Raw genomic sequence first — 20,829 nt, 5'->3', positions numbered from 1 at the left:
TATTCATAAATGGAACTCTGCAGTGTTTTTTATAGATCAGAATGAGGCCGCAGTCTCACTGTGCCTGAGGATGCAGCGATATCACCTCTGCTGAGGACATCTACTGAGCCACAACAGCTTAGTGTGTGTGAGTGAGTGGAGAAATCACACATTTGGCTGTGCTCAGGGAAATGCTAAGTGATTCACAAGCAAGCCAACATTAGAATACCTGATGTGTATGCCATATTTATGCCATCAACAGTCACTAACACAATAACATTGGAGAATAACACACTTGGAGGAAAATGCTCCAAGCTAATAGCATCACCCACACTCATTGATGGAGAAGAGGTAGAACCATTGTACTACTCAGAGAAAGGACTCTCTGGGATTCCCAGACATGTATGACTGTGGCATCACCATATGCTGAAAGATTTAACTGGTTGACTCGTTACCTTTATGTTTAAGCCTGAAGTATTGACCTCCACTTACATAATTTACGTGGGCCAATAAATGACTAAAACAATCTCAACACACTGCACCTTTAGGGCCAGTATACGTAAACTAGATGTGTTCTGATTGGCTGTCCTTTTATGCTGAACATTAATAAAAAATCAGTTAGGGCTGAAACTCTTCTTGTAACTTTGGGGTGAATGGAAGTAATTACACAGCTGTAGCTGGAATAGGTGTTGATACCAATACGTTACATTTAAAAAGGCTGTTATTTTAGCATCTGTACAGGGAGAGTTAATGGAACAATACATGTTTAATTTTCCTCCTTTTAAAAAGTTTTTGTGTTATTATGGTGCCATTTATACTAAAAAATATATCTCAGAGAACATTTACGAAAACAGGACAGATTTATTAACATATAAACTTAGGCACAGAATCCATCTGAGCAAATACACTCCCTTACAAAATTACTGAAACAATGAGGTCAATTTCATTATTCCTGCTGTATACAGAAAATATTTGGGTTTGACATTAAAGCAGAAATTAATTAATTGGCCTCATTGTTCCAATACATTTGGGGCAGAGTGTACACCCACATATATATATATTTTTTTTATCTACAGCAATGTCACAGATACAAAATAAAAACAAAAGTGAACAATACTGATCAAGAAAAGGCCAATAAAGTTCATATTCATTCTGTATTGTACACATCAATGTGTGGCACAGACAGAAACATGAAATGCACACAGACACACGCATACACACACACACACAGACAAGGTTTAGTGTAAATAGAGGCCACTGCTCCTAAATTAAAGTGCACAGACTATGAGATTAATAGAAATGAGTACTATAACCCAAGTTCATAAATCCAGTTAAAATATATTTAATTTATATTATTCTATACATAAATTAACACAGCATGACCAGAAAAGCAGCATTTGGCATCTTCTTATTAGCCTGTGGCTAACAAACGTACTGTGTTCTGGCTTCCACTGAATACACAACAGGTTTTGAGCAAATACTTTTTATAAAAGACACTTAAAGCCATCAAACATCAAATTTACAGTTTTCCACACTTACAAACACACATATAGTCGACCAGCCAAGCAATTTTTTTTTTTTTTACAATTTCTTGTTAGCCACATTAACCTCACAGTTTCAGTGTGAATGTAAATAAGCAAACTACAAAGACCAAAAATGACTTGGCTGGTTACCTATATCTGAGGTAAAAATGAAAATTGAGTAAATTAGATTTCCCCCCCCCCCAATTTAGCCAGACTAATACTATGCTGCCCTCGCACTGTGTCCTAAAGTGTGCAATGCTAGACAGCTAGCTAACCCTTGATCTTCAAATTAGTCCACAAGGCTTTCTTTTCTTGTTTTTAATCGAAGATTCAGCAAGATACATAAAGTATTTGTTGATAAAGATGGGTAAAAAGACAAATAATGTCCACAACTCAAGGGATTAAGATGGATTCCCAGAGAGAAACACTGTAGACTGAGAAAACATGGCCTTCACTCTCAAACAACACAGGATGTGGGCTGAGCTTCAATTGTGTACTTCCTGTTAAGAAAATAGCCACTAGATGGCAGCATCTGACTGTCACAAAATCAAGTTACTCTAGAAAATGAATAAAATAATGCATGCCTTAGGGGAAGGCAGAACACTCCCCGCTTGGTATAATATTATTATGCCACTACAAAATTACTTAATTAAACTGAACTTGCATTTAAACTCTATTAACAAACATCTTTTTTTCACTTTACTCAGAGAGAAGAACAACTAATTCTGAGATTGGCCTCAGAAGCACCCTAACAGTCCCATCTTTTACTATTTTGACCTCCACTTTACGGATCCTCTTGTCACTGCTTGGCAGGGTGTTCACAATCACTCCCACAGGCCATTCATTCCTGTGGGCCTGGCTGTCTTTTAACAGGACGACATCACCGGGCTTGACATTCGGCTGATCATCAGTCCACTTTCGGCGACCTTGCAATGTGGACAAGTAGTCCCTTCTCCATCTCTTCCAAAATGTATTTGCTAGGCATTGTACATGCTTCCACTGCTTTCCATGTAGCTCGGCCATTTGGAAGTTTCCTGAAGGTGCTGAGACGGTGCTTATCTTCTGGGTAAGCAACAGCGCAGGCGTGAGGACAGTTGGCATATCAGGGTCAGAGGACACGGCCACCAGGGGTCTGGCATTTATGATAGCCATCACTTCAGCCATGAGAGTACTTAAGACCTCGTGTGTAAGGCGAGTGTGTCCAGTCTGAAGCAGCATCGCATCTAGGATGCGCCTTGCAATGCCAATAAGCCTTTCCCATGCACCCCCCATATGTGATGCATGTGGTGGGTTGAAAACCCAAGAGCACCCCTTGCTTTGCAGGTAGGCAGTTATGGTTGAGTCCTCCATGTTAATGCCCAGCTCTTTACAGGCTCCAACAAAATTAGTGCCTCTGTCAGAACGAAGAAGCCTGGCCGGCCCACGTACTGCAAAAAATCTTCTTAGAGCGTTTATGAAGCTGTCAGTTGTCATGGATTCAAGCAGCTCCAAGTGGACAGCTCTGGTGGCCATGCAGGTGAAAATGACTGCCCAGCGCTTACTGTCTGCACTTCCTCCTCTTGTCCTCCGTGTCATGATGGCCCAGGGCCCAAAGACATCCAGGCCCACATGAGTGAATGGAGGCTCGGGTGTGAGTCTGTCAGTGGGCAGGTCTGCCATCTTCTGTTCCTGCAGCCGCCCACGAAGCTTGCGACAGGTCACACACTTGTGAATGACAGAGGACACCAGCCGCTTTCCACCAATAATCCAGTATCCTGCTGCTCTGACCGCTCCCTCAGTTATGTGTCGACCCTGGTGCACTATCTGCTCATGGTAGTGTCTCACCAGAAGTGTGGCAATGTGGTGTGTGCGTGGTATAATCAGGGGATGTTTTTCTTCTCTAGACAGATCAGGTGCTGATGACAGACGACCTCCGACCCGCAGCAGGTTGTCTTTGTCGGCCACTGGGTTGAGCTTTTTGAGGGGGCTATGTTTGGGAAGGGTTTTGCCTTCTTTCAGGCATTCCAATTCCACTTCGAAAGCATCCTGTTGAACAGCACGAATGATCACACTCTTCGCCTGTGACAGTTCGCTTATGGAGAGTCTGTCTATGAAACAGTTCCACCCTTTGTGCTTTGAACTGGCAGGGCTTCCCTTGAATGCTGCAGCAACGTGAATGAGCTTGGCTGTTGTATTGCAGAGATTTTTCCACTGGGAGAATCTTTCGAACCGCTTTGAGCCCAGCTGAGCATCCATGGCTCTGGTAGCCAAGGCGGTGACTTCAGGCCGAACCTCAGCATCTGTGTCTGGCTCCACCAGGGTGAAGGTGTGAGGCTTTGGAATTTCCTCTGGGTTGTTGCGTGATAGGAAACTGGGACCGGAGAGCCAACTACTCTGCTGAAGCTGCTCTGCTAACATAAATCTGGTTGCATGGTCTGCAGAGTTGTGGTCGGTGTGGATGTACGTCCACTGGTCCGGGTTTGTGGATCGTCTGATGCGGGTCACCCTATTGGATACATACACGTAAAATCGTCTGGATGAATTATGAATGTACCCCAGAACAATTTTGCTGTCAGTGAAAAACCTGACTGTATCCACATGCATGTCCATTTCATCCCTGATCAGCTCATACATCTGAACTGCCAATACAGCTGCGCAAAGTTCAAGGCGGGGGATAGTATGGGCAGGCCGGGGGGCCAGCTTGGACTTTCCCATAACAAACCCTACGTGTGGGTTGCCATTGGCATCAATTGTTCTCAGGTAGGCAACAGCCCCTATCGCTGTTGTAGATGCATCGCAGAAAATGCAGAGTTCTTTTCTCTGTGTGGAAGACAGTGGCATGGGGATGTAGCATCTCTTTATTTGCAGGTCTTCCAGAGCATTTAGTGATTCTCTCCACATTTTCCATTTTGGTTCTTTTTCCGAGTTAAGTGGTGTGTCCCACCCCTGCTCTGTAGAGAGTTCTCGCACTAATGCTTTCCCTTGTAGTATGACTGGAGCAATAAACCCGAGAGGGTCATATAAGCTGTTAACAGTGGATAAGATACCTCTACGGGTGTATGGCTTCACTTCCCGGGACACCTGGAACGTAAAGCTGTCTGTTTCCAGATTCCAGGAAAGGCCCAGGCTTCTCTGAAGGGGCAGAGGATCTGAGCCGAGATCCAGGTCTTTCAGGTCTTTGGATCGATCGTCCTCGGGGAAAGCCTCCATCACTTGTTCACTGTTTGATGCTATCTTATGTAGCAGCAAGTTGGATTCGGCCAGCATTTCTCTGGTTCGTGTCAGGAGGTCTATGGCTTGCTCTGGAGAGGTCACAGAGGTCAACGCATCGTCTACATAAAACTGACGCTCCACGAACTGTCTTGCATCAGAGCCATATTCTGCTTCACCTTTTTTGGCGGCCCGTCTCATACAGTATATGGCGATTGCAGGTGATGGTGTATTTCCAAATACATGGACTTTCATCCTGTATTCCACTATGTTTTTGGCAAAGTCACTGTCCTCGTACCAGAGGAAGCGCAGGTAGTCTCTATGATCCTTTCTGACCACAAAGCAATAAAACATTTGCTGCACATCAGCTGTAACAGCTACAGGCTCTTTCCTGAACCTTAGGAGTACTCCTAGCAGTGTATTATTCAAGTCTGGGCCGCTAAGAAGTACATCATTCAGGGATACACCATCACATGTAGCGCTTGAGTCGAACACTACTCTTATTTGATCTGGCTTCTTTGGGTGATAAACACCGAATGTGGGGAGGTACCAGTGCTCTTTACCTGGCTCTAGTGGAGGCGCATGCTCAGCCTGGTCATTATCCAGCATTTTTTGCAAAAACTCCGCATAGTGTCTTTTGGTCTCTTGCTTTTTCTCCAGAGTCTTCTTGAGTGAGCTGAGACGCTTTACAGCCTGTTCCCGATTGCTTGGGAGGGATTGCCGTGATGTCCGGAAGGGTAGGGGTGCTACCCAGCTGTGATCGGTGTCCTGATAGACCTCTTTCTCCATGATAGTCAGGAAAGCTCTGTCGTCTATTGACAATGCTGGTTTGTTGTCGTCTTTGGAGCTCTCGAATAGAGAGTGGTTTAAATCATCTGTCCTCTTGACCAGATTTGCTTCATCCTGATGGGGGAAGAATGCATGGTGGTGCTGTGGTGTACCACTGTAGCCCTCCTTTACTTGAATATTGTTTGGACATGGACAGAGAAATGATGTTCGGCCATTCTGCAGCACATTGGCTTTGTAAACGTTGACTTCAACTGGCTTGTGAACTGCTCCGAGGCATGCTTCTCCCACAATGACCCAGCCTAGGTCAAGCCGCTGCGCATAAGGAGAGTTGTGTGGCCCATTGATTTGTTCACGCACCTTATGGACTTGCAGGATGTCTCTTCCTAGGAGAATTAGGATGGGAGCATCAGGGTCCACAGGTGGAATCTTGTTTGCAACTGACTGTAGGTGGGGATGGTGTTGTGCTACCTCAGGATATGGGATTTCAGCTCTATCATCCGGTATCATGTCACACTCGATCAGTGTGGGTAGGGGTAGCTGCAATTTCCCATCTAAAGACTCAAGCATGAAGTTGCTTACTCGTCGGCCAGAAGTGTGCATTGTCCCCGCACAGGTCTTCAGTGTGTATGGGGCTGAACTGGCTTTTACATCAAAGAGTTTGAAGAATCCTTTCTTTGCGAGTGACTTGTTACTCTGTTCGTCCAGTACTGCATATATCTTGACAGCTTTCTCTTTCTTCCCAGCTGGGTAAACTCTGATTGGGCAGATCTTGGCACATGAGCGTGGGATATCTGAATTTCCACAAACCTCTGTGCAACTGGCTGTGACTGTCGGCATGTCTTCGTCCAACTCCCCGCTTTCCTCCTTCTCTGTGACAGCACCATCTTTGGGTGTGGGAGGGCCTGGATGTAGTGCTGCGATGTGTCTTTCGCTGTTGCACTCCGCACATTTAATTGGCACTTTGCAGTCTTTTGCCATATGTTGAGTAGAACCACAGCACTTGTAGCAGATGCGGTTGTCTTTCAGATAGGCCCTGCGTTCTTCTATGGGCTTAATACGGAAGACTCTACACTTTTTGAGTGGGTGAGGCTTTCTATGTATGGGACACTCACGGTCTGGTTCACTCATTTTCTTCTCAGCAGTGCTGGAGTTGCTGTCGGTGAATTTGGGTGCGACGTCTGTTTTGTGCACACTCACAGAGGCTCTGTATTTGGGCTTAACAAATTTCTCTGGATTCTGTGATGTAAAGCTGCTAGGGGTGAAGGCAAAGCTGGGGTCATTTCTCACCTTAGCTTGTTGCCGGATGAACTGTGAGAAGAGAGAGAATGGAGGGAAGGCTACTCCATGATCTGTTTTGTACTTGGAGCCCATGGTTATCCACTTCTCCTGTAGGCTATGGGGTAGCTTCTCTGCGATAGGGTTTACCCCACGAGCTGTGTCCAAGAAGGCGAGGCCAGGTAAGTATCCCTCATCTTTGGCACACTCCAGTTCAAGGAGGAGATCCCCTAGTTCCCTGAGTTTGACATTGTCCTTGTTTGTTAGCCTTGGAAATTCTTCTATCTTTTTAAGCAATGCATGCTCCATAGCTTCTGGTGTTCCATAGCAGTCTTCCATGCGTTGCCAGACCATACGGAGGCCTGCAGCAGGATCCAGGACATGTACAGAGCGAAGCCGCCTTGCCTGTTCAGCAGAGTCAGTGCCGAGCCACTTTACCAGCAGATCCAGTTCTTCTCTGGATGACAGGTTGAGGTCCTGGGTGGCACTCAGGAAGGACGCTTTCCATGACCGGTAGTGCTCAGGGCGGTCATCGAATTGTAAAAGGCCGGAGCTCACAATCTCTCTCCGCATAAGGTACCTGGCGAGGTCTTGTGCTTGTTGCGGTTCCTGGAAGACCCGGGGAGGCTGGTGAGGTGGCATTAGATAATGTTTGACTGGAGATGGATCACTTTTCTCTTCTTTCTTTATTACAGTAGGTCTGTGCAGTGGGGCTGGATAGCTGGGTACACTGAATGAGTGTAGCGGCATATTTACCGGTGGTGGTGATGGTTGTCTGCCAAAGAATGCTGAGTGTTGCTGGACATAGTTATTTGCACGTTCAAAAGCACTGAGTGGATTTCCTGGTACATATGGTTTGTAGCTCCTCTCCTCACTTTCAATCTCTTGTTCTTCCTCATAGGCTGCAGCCTCAGCCTCGGCAGCAGCGGCATCCCTCTGTATCTTGAGAACATGGAGACTGGCTTCGAGTTCACCACAAAGTGCAGCTTTCTTTCTCATCAGGCTTGCTTCTTTTTCGGCAAACACAAGCTGAGCCTGAGCAGCCTTTGCTTTGGCACGTGCTCTAGCAGCTGCTGTAGAGGTTGATTCACTAGATCTTTTTGATATTCGTGACCGAGTATCTGGTGTTTGAAAAGGTTCTTGCCTGTTGTTTGCCTGCTGACAGTCAATCAGTGGTTCTGGGGCAGCTGCGCCTTGAAGCTGTTCGATGGCGGCATCCCCTTCTACATTTTCCCGGTGTAGCATATTGTTTTCTTCGGACATCTTGTAATGCTTGAGTTCGCCGTGCTCTTGTCTTTTTACTATGCTGCCCTCGCACTGTGTCCTAAAGTGTGCAATGCTAGACAGCTAGCTAACCCTTGATCTTCAAATTAGTCCACAAGGCTTTCTTTTCTTGTTTTTAATCGAAGATTCAGCAAGATACATAAAGTATTTGTTGATAAAGATGGGTAAAAAGACAAATAATGTCCACAACTCAAGGGATTAAGATGGATTCCCAGAGAGAAACACTGTAGACTGAGAAAACATGGCCTTCACTCTCAAACAACACAGGATGTGGGCTGAGCTTCAATTGTGTACTTCCTGTTAAGAAAATAGCCACTAGATGGCAGCATCTGACTGTCACAAAATCAAGTTACTCTAGAAAATGAATAAAATAATGCATGCCTTAGGGGAAGGCAGAACAAATACCCTGTTCACATCATGTATCCTTATACTTTTAGTTAGGACTGGCTCTTCAAAAACAGCCACAATGAGCTAAATAACACAAATCTGTGGCAATGAGGCACAACACTATACAGAAACACAAAGGCTGATGAGAAAGGTCATATTTGCATTATTGCTGTATTCATCACTGTGCACCACTGATGAGTGTATGGAGTTTTACATTACAGATAATGGGACTCCACAACAACACCCATCCAAACAACATCTAATGTCGGAGTGTTTTTATTCTCAGTCATGGACCTGCAATTGGTAATATATTTTTTTTCCTGACTGGGATGAAGTTAACATAACTACGACAGAACTGGACTGTCCAAAAAACCTGAAACTCCGTTTTTTTTTTCTCCGAGAGAAAACTGCTTGGGTCTGCTCCATCAGAACATTTAGAAATTCTGCTATATCTGTGTCATTAGCTGTGTTCTTTTTGTGAGAGGGAAAGGTAGCAATTCTACATCAGTCTGGTTCTGAGAAGTTGATTAGCTACAACAACTATATGGTTAAGCTGTGTAGCTCAGATCAGCAGTAGATTGTTTGTTGTATAATTATTATTTAAAAATAATGAGCAGGATATTCACCAGCTTCAGGTAGAGTAGCATGACTTAATTTAGAGATTTGCTAATATAGCTAACATGGTGGAGTGATCTCAGATACATAAAAGACTGGTGACAGTCTAATTCCAGTGTTTGTTAGAAATGTTAGCCTAGCATTTCCGTTTCAAACTATAGAAGTGCACATCAGATAATAAACATGTCTTGACTGATTGACTGAATCAGCATTTTTTGTTCTGTTCATAGTGTTAGGGTTGGATGTGGTGGAGTTTCTTATGAGAATGTGTGTGTCTGTGTAAAAAATGTGTGTTGGTGTGTTTGTGTGTGTGTGTGTGTGTTGCATCTGTTGAGTCCTGCTGTCAGAATCATAAGTGTCACCATTTAGCAGCCTCACACACACACATACTCACACCCACTGTGATTCCCCAAGGAGTGTCAGCTTCAATTTAGTCTTTTACAAAAAGGACTGTCCCTCATTTCAGCACACACACTGTCTCGCTCTCTCTCTCACACACACACACACACACACACACACACACACACACACACACACTCAGGATTTAAGCCCCATGCGTGCCATCAGCTGCTCGTAGACAGTCCAGGCCATAGCAGCCATCAGCGTCCTCCGCAATGAACGAGGAACAGCCCCCCGGAAAAACCCACCAAGACCATGTTCCTAAGACAGAGATAGCGAGATAGAGAGAGAGAGAGAGAGAGACCAGTGAACAAATTTAGAAAATAAAATGAAAGCAAAATCTTTTTTTTATTTTTTTTATTATTTTCATATTAGCCTAAGCAATTCCTCATATCACTGGAGTTACAAGGTTAAGGTACCTAAGGTATTGTGCATACTTACGGAATAAACAAAGCGTACAGCGTCAATAGTCCGGTGGTACAGCGCTGGGCTCACCTGCATGTGAGTTTTCACGACATCGGCTGGCTGCGTAGCTAATGATGCTAATATACCTGCTAACACGCCACAGCCGAAATTCACCACTGGAGCCAGGCTTGATGAGCTTACCTCTAAATCCCAAACCAAAGAAGAGCATACGATTACCCACACCATTTATCTAAAAATACAATGATTCTGTTATAGATTTACCTGGTTTAAAAACAGTGCTGTGTAAAAATAATTTAAATGTACTTTCCTACACTGAAAAAAATCTGTCTAAAAGACTGAAAACAAATCTTAACATTTTTAGACATTTAATTACATTACATTACATTACATTACATTGGATTGGGCAGATGCTTTTGTCCAAAGCGACTTACAATAGTCAAGTACAAAAATAATAGAAGTTAAAGGTAAAACATTTTTAGATAGGGCCTAAAGGAGGTCAAAGGGAATAATGGGATAGAGAAGTGAAGGAGGGGAAGAAGGAAATGAGGTTAGAAGTAGTTAGTGTGTTAGAGGTGTTAAGAGAGTAAGTGCTCTTTGAAGAGCTCTGTCTTCAGGAGTTTATTAAAGATAGTGAGAGATTCTCCTGATCTGGTAGTGGAAGGTAGTTTGTTCCACCATTGGGGAACTCTGTATGAGAACAGTCTGGATTACTTTGTGTGAATGTTTGTTTGGTAAAGCGAGGCGACGTTCATTGGAGGAGCGCAGCGGCCGGGAGGTAGCGTAAGCCTTCAGGAGTGAGTGCAGTTAGAAAGGAGCGGTTCTGTCATCACCTTGTAGGCGATTGTAAGAGCTTTGAATTTGACGCGAGCATCAACTGGTAGCCAATGGAGCTCAATGAGCAGTGGGGTGACATGTGCCCGTTTTGGCTGGTTGAAGACCAGACACGCTGCTGCATTCTGGATCATTTGGAGTGGTTTTACTACACAGGGCAGGAGGCCAGTTCGCAGGGCATTGCAATAGTCGAGTCGTGAGATGACGTGAGAGGACATTTAATAAGTACTCTGAAGCATCCTCTTATGTATTTATCCTTTTAGGTGTCTCCTTAAACTGGCTCTAATAAGATCTCACAACCGCATTAGACAGCCCTGGTGAGTTATTCCTATTTAATTAGAAAAACTCACTGTATATAACAACTGTACTATTTAATGATCAACTTTTAAGAATATTCTGCTACAAATGCCTTTTTATCTGCATGTGTTAATATGATAATTAATATTATGTATCGTAAAAATGTCTTTAAATATTGTAATACAACAATCGCCCAGCTCTATTTACAAAAACAACTCGTCACAGACCATTTAATATATAAAGTGCTGCACTCATCTGCAAAAACTCTTATTTACACCTTTAAAAAATATATATTATTTACCAGCTAATTATTTGACCTTGCTATTTCATAATACCACATCTCTAACAGACAGAATTCAGAGAACTAACTAAGAAATAAGAGAAATAAGTGTATGTTCTTACCGTGTGGAAGGGCCCGTTTGGCCTGGCTGTAGAACATGACATAGATGCCAGAGAATGGAGCATCTCTGAGCAGAGTGGCAGTCAGTCCAGAGTACAGTGCCCGCGGACCCTCTGTCTCACACACATTCCTCAGTGCCCCCAGTACACTTACATAGTTATAACGCCCACTCTGAAACACAAACACACAAAATGAGATTTCTCCATCAGTGATTCTTGTTAGGGGGCTGGTACATTAGCTAAAACTCTGCAGAAGTTAGGTAATGCTACAGGACAATGACCCAAAACAATGGAACAAGAGAGGCGTACTCTTGGTGTCCAAAGAATACGACAGGGCTACAGCAGTTCTGTCTCATGGTCTCATTTTTGTATATTTTTAAAGTGGAATAACATGTTTTGCTCAACATGAGCAGAAACAGAAGGACACACACAGGCTACAGTGTGTACGATGCTTATCTGTGTTGCTTTATGTTGCCAAAAGATGAGCTGGGCTTTAATAAGCTGCTTATCAACAGTGATAAGCAGTGGTCCTGGCCTTTTTTTTGGTATGATATATTGTCCAAAAAATTAAAGCAATGAACAATATTACTGTCATTTTAAGACCATGTTATGGCACAGATATAATAATTTAATGCAATTCCACACCTTAATAATGAAGGCAATGAATGCTTTGATAAATAAGAATAATCAGACATTGGAATTAGGAACAAGTACTGACCTCAAACCGAGTTTTGATGACGGTGACGGGCAGCATGGCAATTCCAGCCACACATCGCGACCCGCCCCCCAGCAAAACCGCCTCGCCTGCGTTCGGGGCCCTGTCCTCGAAAAAGTGCTGCTTCAGTGAATAAAATGTACTGAAGTAAATCCCCACGCCTGGAATACAACGCATAAACGACTGGAGAAATAAGAAGAGAGGGTGGGAGAGAGATAGAGAGATTTAATTTACACTCCTGCAGATGATGACTGTGCATGTACATAAAAATATTACATTTATTTATTGTGTTTTTGAAGATTGGAGGTGTTGTTTCTCACCGGAGATACACCCTTCCACAGCCCAAACAGCTTCTCTGTACGAACCACAGTGATGAACACACTCAGCATCCCCACCTTAGGAGAGCTAAGAGAGAGAGAGAGATAGATGGAGAGAATAAATTCAGACTACATGTGTGATAATAGGTTCAGTGGTGCTAAAGCTGCTGTGTTCAAAAGAGGACAAATTGTTGGTGCACGTCTTGCTGGCGCATCTGTGACCAAGACAGCAAGTCTTTGTGATGTATCAAGAGCCACGGTATTCAGGGTAATGTCAGCATTCCACCAAGAAGAATCAACCACATCCAACAGGATTAACTGTGGACGCAAGAGCAAGTGCAAATCACGGCAGAATTCAATGTGCACCTCAACTCTCCTGTTTCCACCAGAACTGTCCGTTGGGACAATAAATTATTGTGGTCTAAAACCAGGTGTTCCAGTTTCATTGTCCAACCCCTGTATATACATACATACTTGGAGAAAAGAAAAATGTTTGGGTAGTTTCCAGACATTTGCTAAAATGTGTATGTACACTACACTGACATGCAAAAAGTCATAGGACAGCAGAAGGTATATTGAGAGATTATGGAACATGATACTTGTTCCTGTCCCATGACATATGGCATGTCAGTGTAAAGACATATGCTAAAATTTTTCACGTTTGATTATACACTGCCTGGTCACACACTGTACTATTAGTTTGGACCGCCATTAGCTTTTCCACATGCTTCTGCAGTGTCACAATTTTTTGCATTCATTTTTCTCCCAAGATTCTTAATAGGGTTTAGGTTTGCTGGCTAATTAATCTGTGAAGAAGGTATCTCATGCTACTTGAACCACTTTTAGCAGAAAAGAAAATCCATTGATGGAATAATGTGCACGTTCAGTATATTTACGTAGTCAGCATATATACATTTTTAGGCACATAACGTTGTTGAACCTTGACCTGACCAACTGCAGCAACCCCAGATTATAGCACTGCACCCACAGACGCTTGTACGGTAGGTATGGTGGGTGCATCACTTAGCCGTCTCTCTTCTTACCCTGATGAGCCAATCACTGTGGAACAGGGTAAATCTGGACTCATCAGACCACATGACCTACTTCTGTTGCTCCAGAGTCAAATCATTATACCCACTAGCAGATTGAAGCCATTGTACTGAAGCCGGTTAGCCTCACTGATAAGTGGTCACATAGCTGTTTAGTCCCAATCCCTTGATTTCCCTTATATTGTGTGTGTGGAAAGGCTCTTACCTTCACTATTACACTCACTTTCAGCCAGCTGAAACATTATCACCCACACAGTAATTATCCAATGCTATTTGCTTAGTTAAATCCAGGTGGTGACCTTTTTTTGGCCAGGCAGTGTATTTGTACATACGAGTTTTTTTTTTTAAACATGTTTGAAGTTGTATGCAGACTTGCAGACTTCTATAGATGTCTTTAGATGTTTCTATGTGTTGTTTTGTATGAACTCACCCTGGGCTGAGGCTGTTCTGTAATGTCTGCAGGCGAGTCTTGACTAAGTCTAGGGGCTGAAACAGTAGCGTAGAGCAGGTTCCACTCAGAGAACCACACATAAATGCCTTTAGAGCAGGGTGTGCCTAAGAGATAAAAAGGAGAAAAAGAGCAAAGTATGGGTAAAACATGTGTTGTAAAACAATAAGGAATAATGACACAAGATAAGCAGAGATGGCACTGATTTGATACAGAGTCATCAAATTAAATCTTTATCAGTAGAAAATAAGTCTAACAAAAATATCAGAAAAATAGTACTGAGCAATAGTACAGGCTTCAGTATCGGTAATAAGCAAGAGTGAAGGTTTCAGTATTGGTACTAAGTGAGAGTAAAGGCCTTAGTATCAGTACCAGGCGATAGTGAAGATTTCAGTATTGTACACGGCAAGAGTAAAGGCTTCGGTTTCAGACGAGAGTGAAGGTTTCAGTGTCGGTACTGGGCGATAGTTAAGGCTTTAGTATTGGAACCCTTTAAAAGTAAATGCTTCAGTATTGGTACCCTGTGAAAGTTAAGAGTACATTGTTGGTATCGGGCGGTCATAAAGGCTTCAGTATTGGAACCCTGTGAAAGTAAAGGCTTCAGTATCAGTACACTATGAAAACAAAGGCTTCAGTCTCGGTACCCTGCGAAAGTAAAGGCTTCAGTATCGGTACCCTGCGAAAGTAAAGGCTTCAGTATCGGTACCCTGCGAAAGTAAAGGCTTCAGTATCGGTACCCTGCGAAAGTAAAGGCTTCTGTATCGGTACTGGGCAATAGTAAAGGCTTCAGTATTGGAACCCTGCAAAAGTACAGGCTTCAGTATTGGAACCCTGCAAAAGTACAGGCTTCAGTATTGGAACCCTGCAAAAGTACAGGCTTCAGTATTGGAACCCTGCAAAAGTAAAGGCTTCAGTATCGGTACTGGGAGATAGTAAAGGCTTCAGTATCGGTACCCAGCGAAAGTAAAGGCTTCAGTAGTGGAACCCTGCGATAGTAAAGGCTTCAGAATTGGAACCCTGTGAAAGTAAAGGCTTCAGTATTGAAACCCTTTAAAAGTAAGGGCTTCAGTATTGGAACCCTGCGATCATAAAGGCTTCAGTGTTGGTACCCTGCAAAAGTAAAGGCTTCATTATCGGTACTTGGCGATAGTAAAGGCCTCAGTATTGAAACTCTGTGAAAGTAAAGGCTTCAGTAGTGGAACCCTGCGGAAGTAAAGGCTTCAGTAGTGGAACCCTGCAAAAGTAAAGGCTTCAGTATCAGTAATGGGCGATAGTAAAGGCTTCAGTAGTGGAACCCTGCGAAAGTAATGGCTCAGTATCAGTCCCGGGCGAGAGTATAGGTTTCAGTATCAGTATTGGGCAACAGTAAAGGCTTCAGTATTGGTATCGGGCGATCATAAAGCCTTCAGTAGCAGTACTCTGCTAAAATAAAGGCTTCGGTACTGGCTGAGATTGAATGTTTAGGAACAGTATCATTATACTATCTCTAAAAATAAATACACTAATGTAAAAACAGTAACACTGACCAACAAAACACACACACACACCATACAACAGCAAAGTAAGCAGTGAAGTAATCACAAAAAACACAAGACACACTCAGTAACTCTCTCTCTCACATTCAAACTCTCTCTCACACACACACACACACACAGTCAATCCCCAAACCTGTGGTTATGCTGTCGCATCTGCATAATCACAAAGACTCATTTTAGGAAGAGCTTTAAAAGACCTGATAAGACACACACAAACACACACACAAGCACAATGTGATGAAGATGTGTGCAGACAGTTGCCTCACATACAGGGCAGAAGTGTCACACTCAATCACGCCAAAAGCAAACCAAGAACACACATAAACATAAACACAAACACACAAAACAGACAGGTCATATTCAAATAAAAAAAAGCACAAGCCCTAGTGAGATGGTAGAACATAAACACAATGTACAGCTTCAAACACACATTCTCACACTCGCACGCATACACACACACAGACACACAGACACACACACTAATCCCCCTACCTTCCCCAGGCCGCTGGCTGATTTTGGCTGAGAGTCCTTTTTCTCCTGCATTCTCTATCACTACAGACAACAAACAATAAACCCCCATAACACAGCAAAACAACAACACAGAACCCAAACACCCGCCTGAATCTCCCTCACTCTTTCCCCTCTATCTCTAAATGATGATGCCTAAAGTGCATTGCTCTCTCTTTCCCCCCTCTCTCTCTATCTGCCTCCTGCCTTCCACAGCAGCTTCAGCTGCTTTAATCCACAAGCTTCTCGCTCTCTCTCGCTCACACACACACACTCTTTGCTCTTTGTATCTCGCTCTGCCAGATCGTGTCTATTCAAAAATGCCATGACTCATGTTCTTGCCGAGGGTGTGTGTGTGTGTGAATGTGGGTCACTGAGTGTGTGTATAGCAGTATGGGGGCTATTACATCCTCAACAGGAACTGGAACACACTTGTGTGTGTGTGTATGTGTGTGTGGTACCCCCATCTTCAAAAAACTGGGTTAAGCTTTGTGCTTCCAGCAGCCACTGTACATTCAGCACAGCCTTGCTGTCTCAATTAACATGGAACTAGGAGAGGATGGAGAAAATCAGAACTGCCCATTACAGCGCTAAAAACAGCAATACCAAAAAGCCCTGTCTGTCTCTATCAAAAGTAAAAACCCCGAACACTGAGATCACTATTCATACAAGCCCAAACTTGCATTCCATCAGTTTGATAAAAGTTGGCGTTACAAAGTGTAAAAGGCTGGCACTACCTCAAAAATGCCATAAAACTAAGCATCCTAATGGATGGCACTACCAAATTTAGACCCAACTATAAAGACTGGGCTTACAAGCATACATATCCACTATCCTCCATGGTATGGTTGGTTCCACATTGATGTATATATACATATACATGTTTTATATCTTTAGTTGTACATACTGTATCATTTCCCAATCTAAGCTTTGAATTGTTTTTTTTACAATTTGTACATTTTAATATTATTTGTACAGAAAAGAATTCACACTTTTTGTTCTTTTTAAATAAAACACATTCTGATTCTGAATGCACACTCTGTCTCTATCCACTCAACCTACAATCCAGCTGCTCTATTCCCTGGCAACAACCAATTATCACAAGAACCATCATTATCCTGACCAATGAGAGAAAGACTGCTTTGTGTGTTTTAGTGTGAGTGTGTTAGAGAAAGAGAGTATTAGAGACTTGAGGCTTGATGGACTGGAACTCTATTTTACATATGCGAGCACACTGCAGACTCTGCTGACCTTATGAAGTAATAGTTCAACAACAAAAAGTATATATACACATTTTACATATATATACATTTTAATATAAATACAAGTATATATACACACTCTGTACATCTTAATTCTTAATTTATATTAATGTAAGTGTTTGTATGGTGTTACAGCGCACCCTTCAGTCTGGTACAGTTAACCTCATCTACAGGGAAGGCTCCGATTTCAGTTAATTTGTTGAACAGTTACTTATTTTATTGTTTTTTTTATGATTAAGGACTAAATCATAATCTAAGAACAAATGAACAACATATTGTCTAAAACCAAACATCAAAACTTTGTAGTGAACTAGAACAATATTAACAATATTTTAGCCAGTCAATACAAATAATTAAATATTTAAATGTAATTTTCTTTTCAAATGGGTTGACTGCATATTATCCTTTTATCAGTGACATTAAATGGTCTTAAAAACACCTTTAAAAATATTATTGTGACTATTAATAGATGTATCCAAAGTGAATGTTTTTTTATATTTATGTCCAAGTGAGCCGAAACCGTGCAAGCACAGAAAAACGTACATAAAATCAATATAATAACAACAGTTTCAATTGGCATTTTTTTTACTTTTAACATCACAAGCAGCTTTTAATAATATTATTACCTCCCTAAAATATATATATATTTTTTTGCCTAAATCATCTACACCCTACCTTCACTGAACTCAATTTCACAATTCAGGGCTCGTCCCCAATGTATTCCCTCCAAAAATATAATTTAGAAAAAGCAGAAACTGGTTAAATCTTTTATTTTGAAAGTGCATTTTGGAAGCAAATCAGAAATCAGCCTTCATGCTGTTTGATGTGTCTTTCATCCCCTCTTAGGAGTGTGTATTTTTGTGGAGGCATTCTGCTGACTTGAGGAGGTATTTTAAACTAGACTGAACTACACTAAACTAAACTAAACTAAACTTTATTATCTAACCATTTTCTAGAATATGTATTGTATTGATTGATTTCTCATTTAGGGTAAATATGTATGAACTGAACAACCTAGCTGATATAAATTTTTTTTTTTGATTTTTCACAGGTTTAACTGCCTTAAAGGAATCCTCCAATACTTTTATATGATGATAAAAATGTTGACTGTATTCCATGATCTTATATACCATTATGTAATACTTAAAAAGAATAATATAATTAAAATAATGAGGTAGCAGGATTTAAGAGGTGCATTTTCTGACATATGTGTTCCCATATACTTTTATTTATGTACACCCAACCATGAAATTATTTAATATTAGACATTCAGGGTCAATATATAATACTTAATAATATCATGATTACAATAAAAAGGTAGCAGAATTTAAGTTTTGTTACATTTAATGTTTTTGTCTACAAAGTAGACAAGTCCATAAATGTGGCTAGAAATTCTCAAGAAGTTTTTTGTCTTATCGATCAATATTTACAAAACGTTTTAATTAGGACTGTTTGTGGTTGGTTGGTCAGTGTAATGCTCATCAGTTGAATTTTCCGACCGTATGAGGCTAAACCTGTAAGTTTTGCATTTCTGCTCCTCACAATCAGATATACATGAAAAAAATTATATCTATTCAGTTGTCTGATTTTACATTTTTTTCTATTTTGTAATAAAAATCTGATATATAATCCAACCTACTTTTTACAAGATGAAGAAATTGTATGAAAAGTATGAATAATTGTTTTATTTTTTTCCCCTGGAATTCAAATCTTTATTGGCCAGAAAAAAAATTAGAAAATAAAAAAAAGATAAATATGAAACCTGTTTCTTCCTGATGATGTCAAATGGACAAAAATAAATAACAACGTTTAATACCCAATTTTCTATTTAGCCCCAAATGGTCAGAAAACTCAACTGATAAGCGCTACTCTGACCTTGGTTCTACTGCTTGACTGTATGATCAAATATTCACTTAAACCATTGCTTTATAATTTCCTGAAAAATAAAATGAGATTATTTTAGGAAGGTGTCAATATTAAACAAGGTGCAAAAATATCCAAAATATATTCAATGTGAGGAAAAGTGTCAAACAAACAATTTTACCCACGAGATGCCCTATGGCACCTAATATAGCTACCCTGTTTAAAAAATCACTTTAATCTGATTTATCAGTTTCCCTCCCAGCACAAGTATCAGCTCTACAGAGCTAGAGTGAACTGACCACACTAAACACTCACCAGCAGGACCTCCATGGTGGACGAGGAGGAGGAGGATGGTGCAGGTGGGAGTTGTGGAGAGGAAGAACTGGACTCCCTCACCTCTCTCTCCTCACTGGCCGTCGTGTTTTCTGACACAGTGAGACCCTCCCTCCTTAAATTACCAAAGAACATGAAATATAATTCATGTTTAAATAATTAAAGAGCAGGAGTGCCAGTTAGCATTCATGACATTGACAGGAGGAGGAACTGACAGAGGACACAGCTCCAGCTAAACAACATATACCCTTCTAGTTATTTATAACATCATAAACAGGGTCATACATAGAACTAACAATACAACTCTTACATTTTATAGTTAGCTAAGTTAACCCACCTGAGTTGATGAGCGATTAAGGACCAAAGTTGATGAAGAGAGTAAAGAAGAGAGGGGGTTCTGGTGCTGAGAGCTTCATGATGCACTTCAGAAACTCAAACTAAACCACATCTGGACAAAACACCAAAAACACTGAATTCAGAACGGATTAAGCAGCAGAAAATCAGTCTAAAGCAACGTTAGTTACATCAGTCTAAAGTAAGAATCACCTGACAGGATTTCACCTGTTTGAGCTGCAGAACCCGGCTTTTCTAGATCCTTCGCGGTTCCGTTATCAAGTCTCAGATCTTCAGAGAGGAAATATAATATTTCTGTCCTGATTTTCTGTTATATCAGTGTAACTTCGCTGTAAGTTCTGTCAGCTGCTGTGTCTACTGCTAAAACACTTAGCGTTAGCCATCTAGCTTACCGGCTATCAGCACTAGCGTTCGCTGCTCTACGGTGCTAACGACAGCTAGCTAATGCGTACCAATCGCCACACATGCTCCCTATTTAGTGCACTAAAGAGGGAACACACTCGGCTGCCATTTTGCAGTTAACTTTCGCTTTAATTTCAAGTTTAGGCTTCAATAAGTCACTACATTTTTATCTTTCATTAAAATTAACTACTTTTTACAATATTTCAATATTTTTAATACTGTTTGAAACTCGAAATATTTTTAAATACATTTTGATGTAAATGCATATTTGATTAAACTATTTTATTACACTTTGATTAAATGCAAATTTTATTAAAAGTAGCTAATTATTTTTATTTGCTTCAAAAAAGGAACTGCATTTTAATATCTTTAATTGAAAATTAAACATTTACAAACAATTCCTTGTGAGTAACGTTAACTACATTATATTACTCATTGACCAAATAATTTTATTGTATTACTTTTATTTAAAGAAATGTCATAACTCGCTCACTATTTTATTACTGTTTGTCAACAATAACCTAAAACACTTTAATAATTTTAAAATTATGAATTAATAACAAATTAAACAGTGGATGAGGGAGCCATGCTGAACCCGTGGTAAGTATTGTAGGTAATGAAAACGCCAAATGGAACGCGCCCCGGAGTTTT

At 41.3% G+C, this 20,829-nt stretch overlaps 2 protein-coding genes across 4 annotated transcripts; both read right to left on the bottom strand.

Moving 5' to 3' along the window:
* Window positions 1-2,185: 2,185 nt before the first annotated feature.
* Window positions 2,186-8,018, bottom strand: LOC111192031 (uncharacterized). Its single transcript, XM_022668405.2, has one exon. The coding sequence runs from the start codon at window positions 8,016-8,018 to the stop codon at window positions 2,202-2,204; it is 5,817 nt and encodes a 1,938-aa protein (XP_022524126.2). The 3' UTR covers window positions 2,186-2,201.
* A 422-nt stretch (window positions 8,019-8,440) lies between these two features.
* Window positions 8,441-20,215, bottom strand: slc25a38b (solute carrier family 25 member 38b). 3 transcript variants are annotated; one of them, XM_022675193.2, is made up of 9 exons: window positions 19,984-20,215; window positions 19,760-19,870; window positions 19,405-19,537; window positions 13,905-14,029; window positions 12,429-12,513; window positions 12,112-12,291; window positions 11,397-11,565; window positions 9,882-10,048; window positions 8,441-9,701 (listed from the first exon to the last, which is right to left on the bottom strand). In XM_022675193.2, exons 3-9 carry the CDS (start codon window positions 19,417-19,419, stop codon window positions 9,579-9,581), a joined length of 864 nt encoding a protein of 287 aa, XP_022530914.1. In that variant the 5' UTR covers window positions 19,420-19,537; window positions 19,760-19,870; window positions 19,984-20,215; the 3' UTR covers window positions 8,441-9,578. The 3 variants fall into 3 exon arrangements, with proteins under 3 accessions (XP_022530914.1, XP_022530918.1, XP_022530913.1); XM_022675197.2 differs by lacking the exon at window positions 19,405-19,537; XM_022675192.2 differs by lacking the exons at window positions 19,760-19,870; window positions 19,984-20,215 and adding an exon at window positions 15,950-16,009.
* Window positions 20,216-20,829: the final 614 nt, after the last annotated feature.

The sequence above is a fragment of the Astyanax mexicanus genome, chromosome 5 (genome assembly GCF_023375975.1).
Source record: "Astyanax mexicanus isolate ESR-SI-001 chromosome 5, AstMex3_surface, whole genome shotgun sequence".
NCBI classification, from domain to species: domain Eukaryota; kingdom Metazoa; phylum Chordata; class Actinopteri; order Characiformes; family Acestrorhamphidae; genus Astyanax; species Astyanax mexicanus.
The sequence above is the reverse complement of the archived record's forward strand: the minus strand, read 5'-3'. Positions and strand labels throughout refer to the sequence as shown.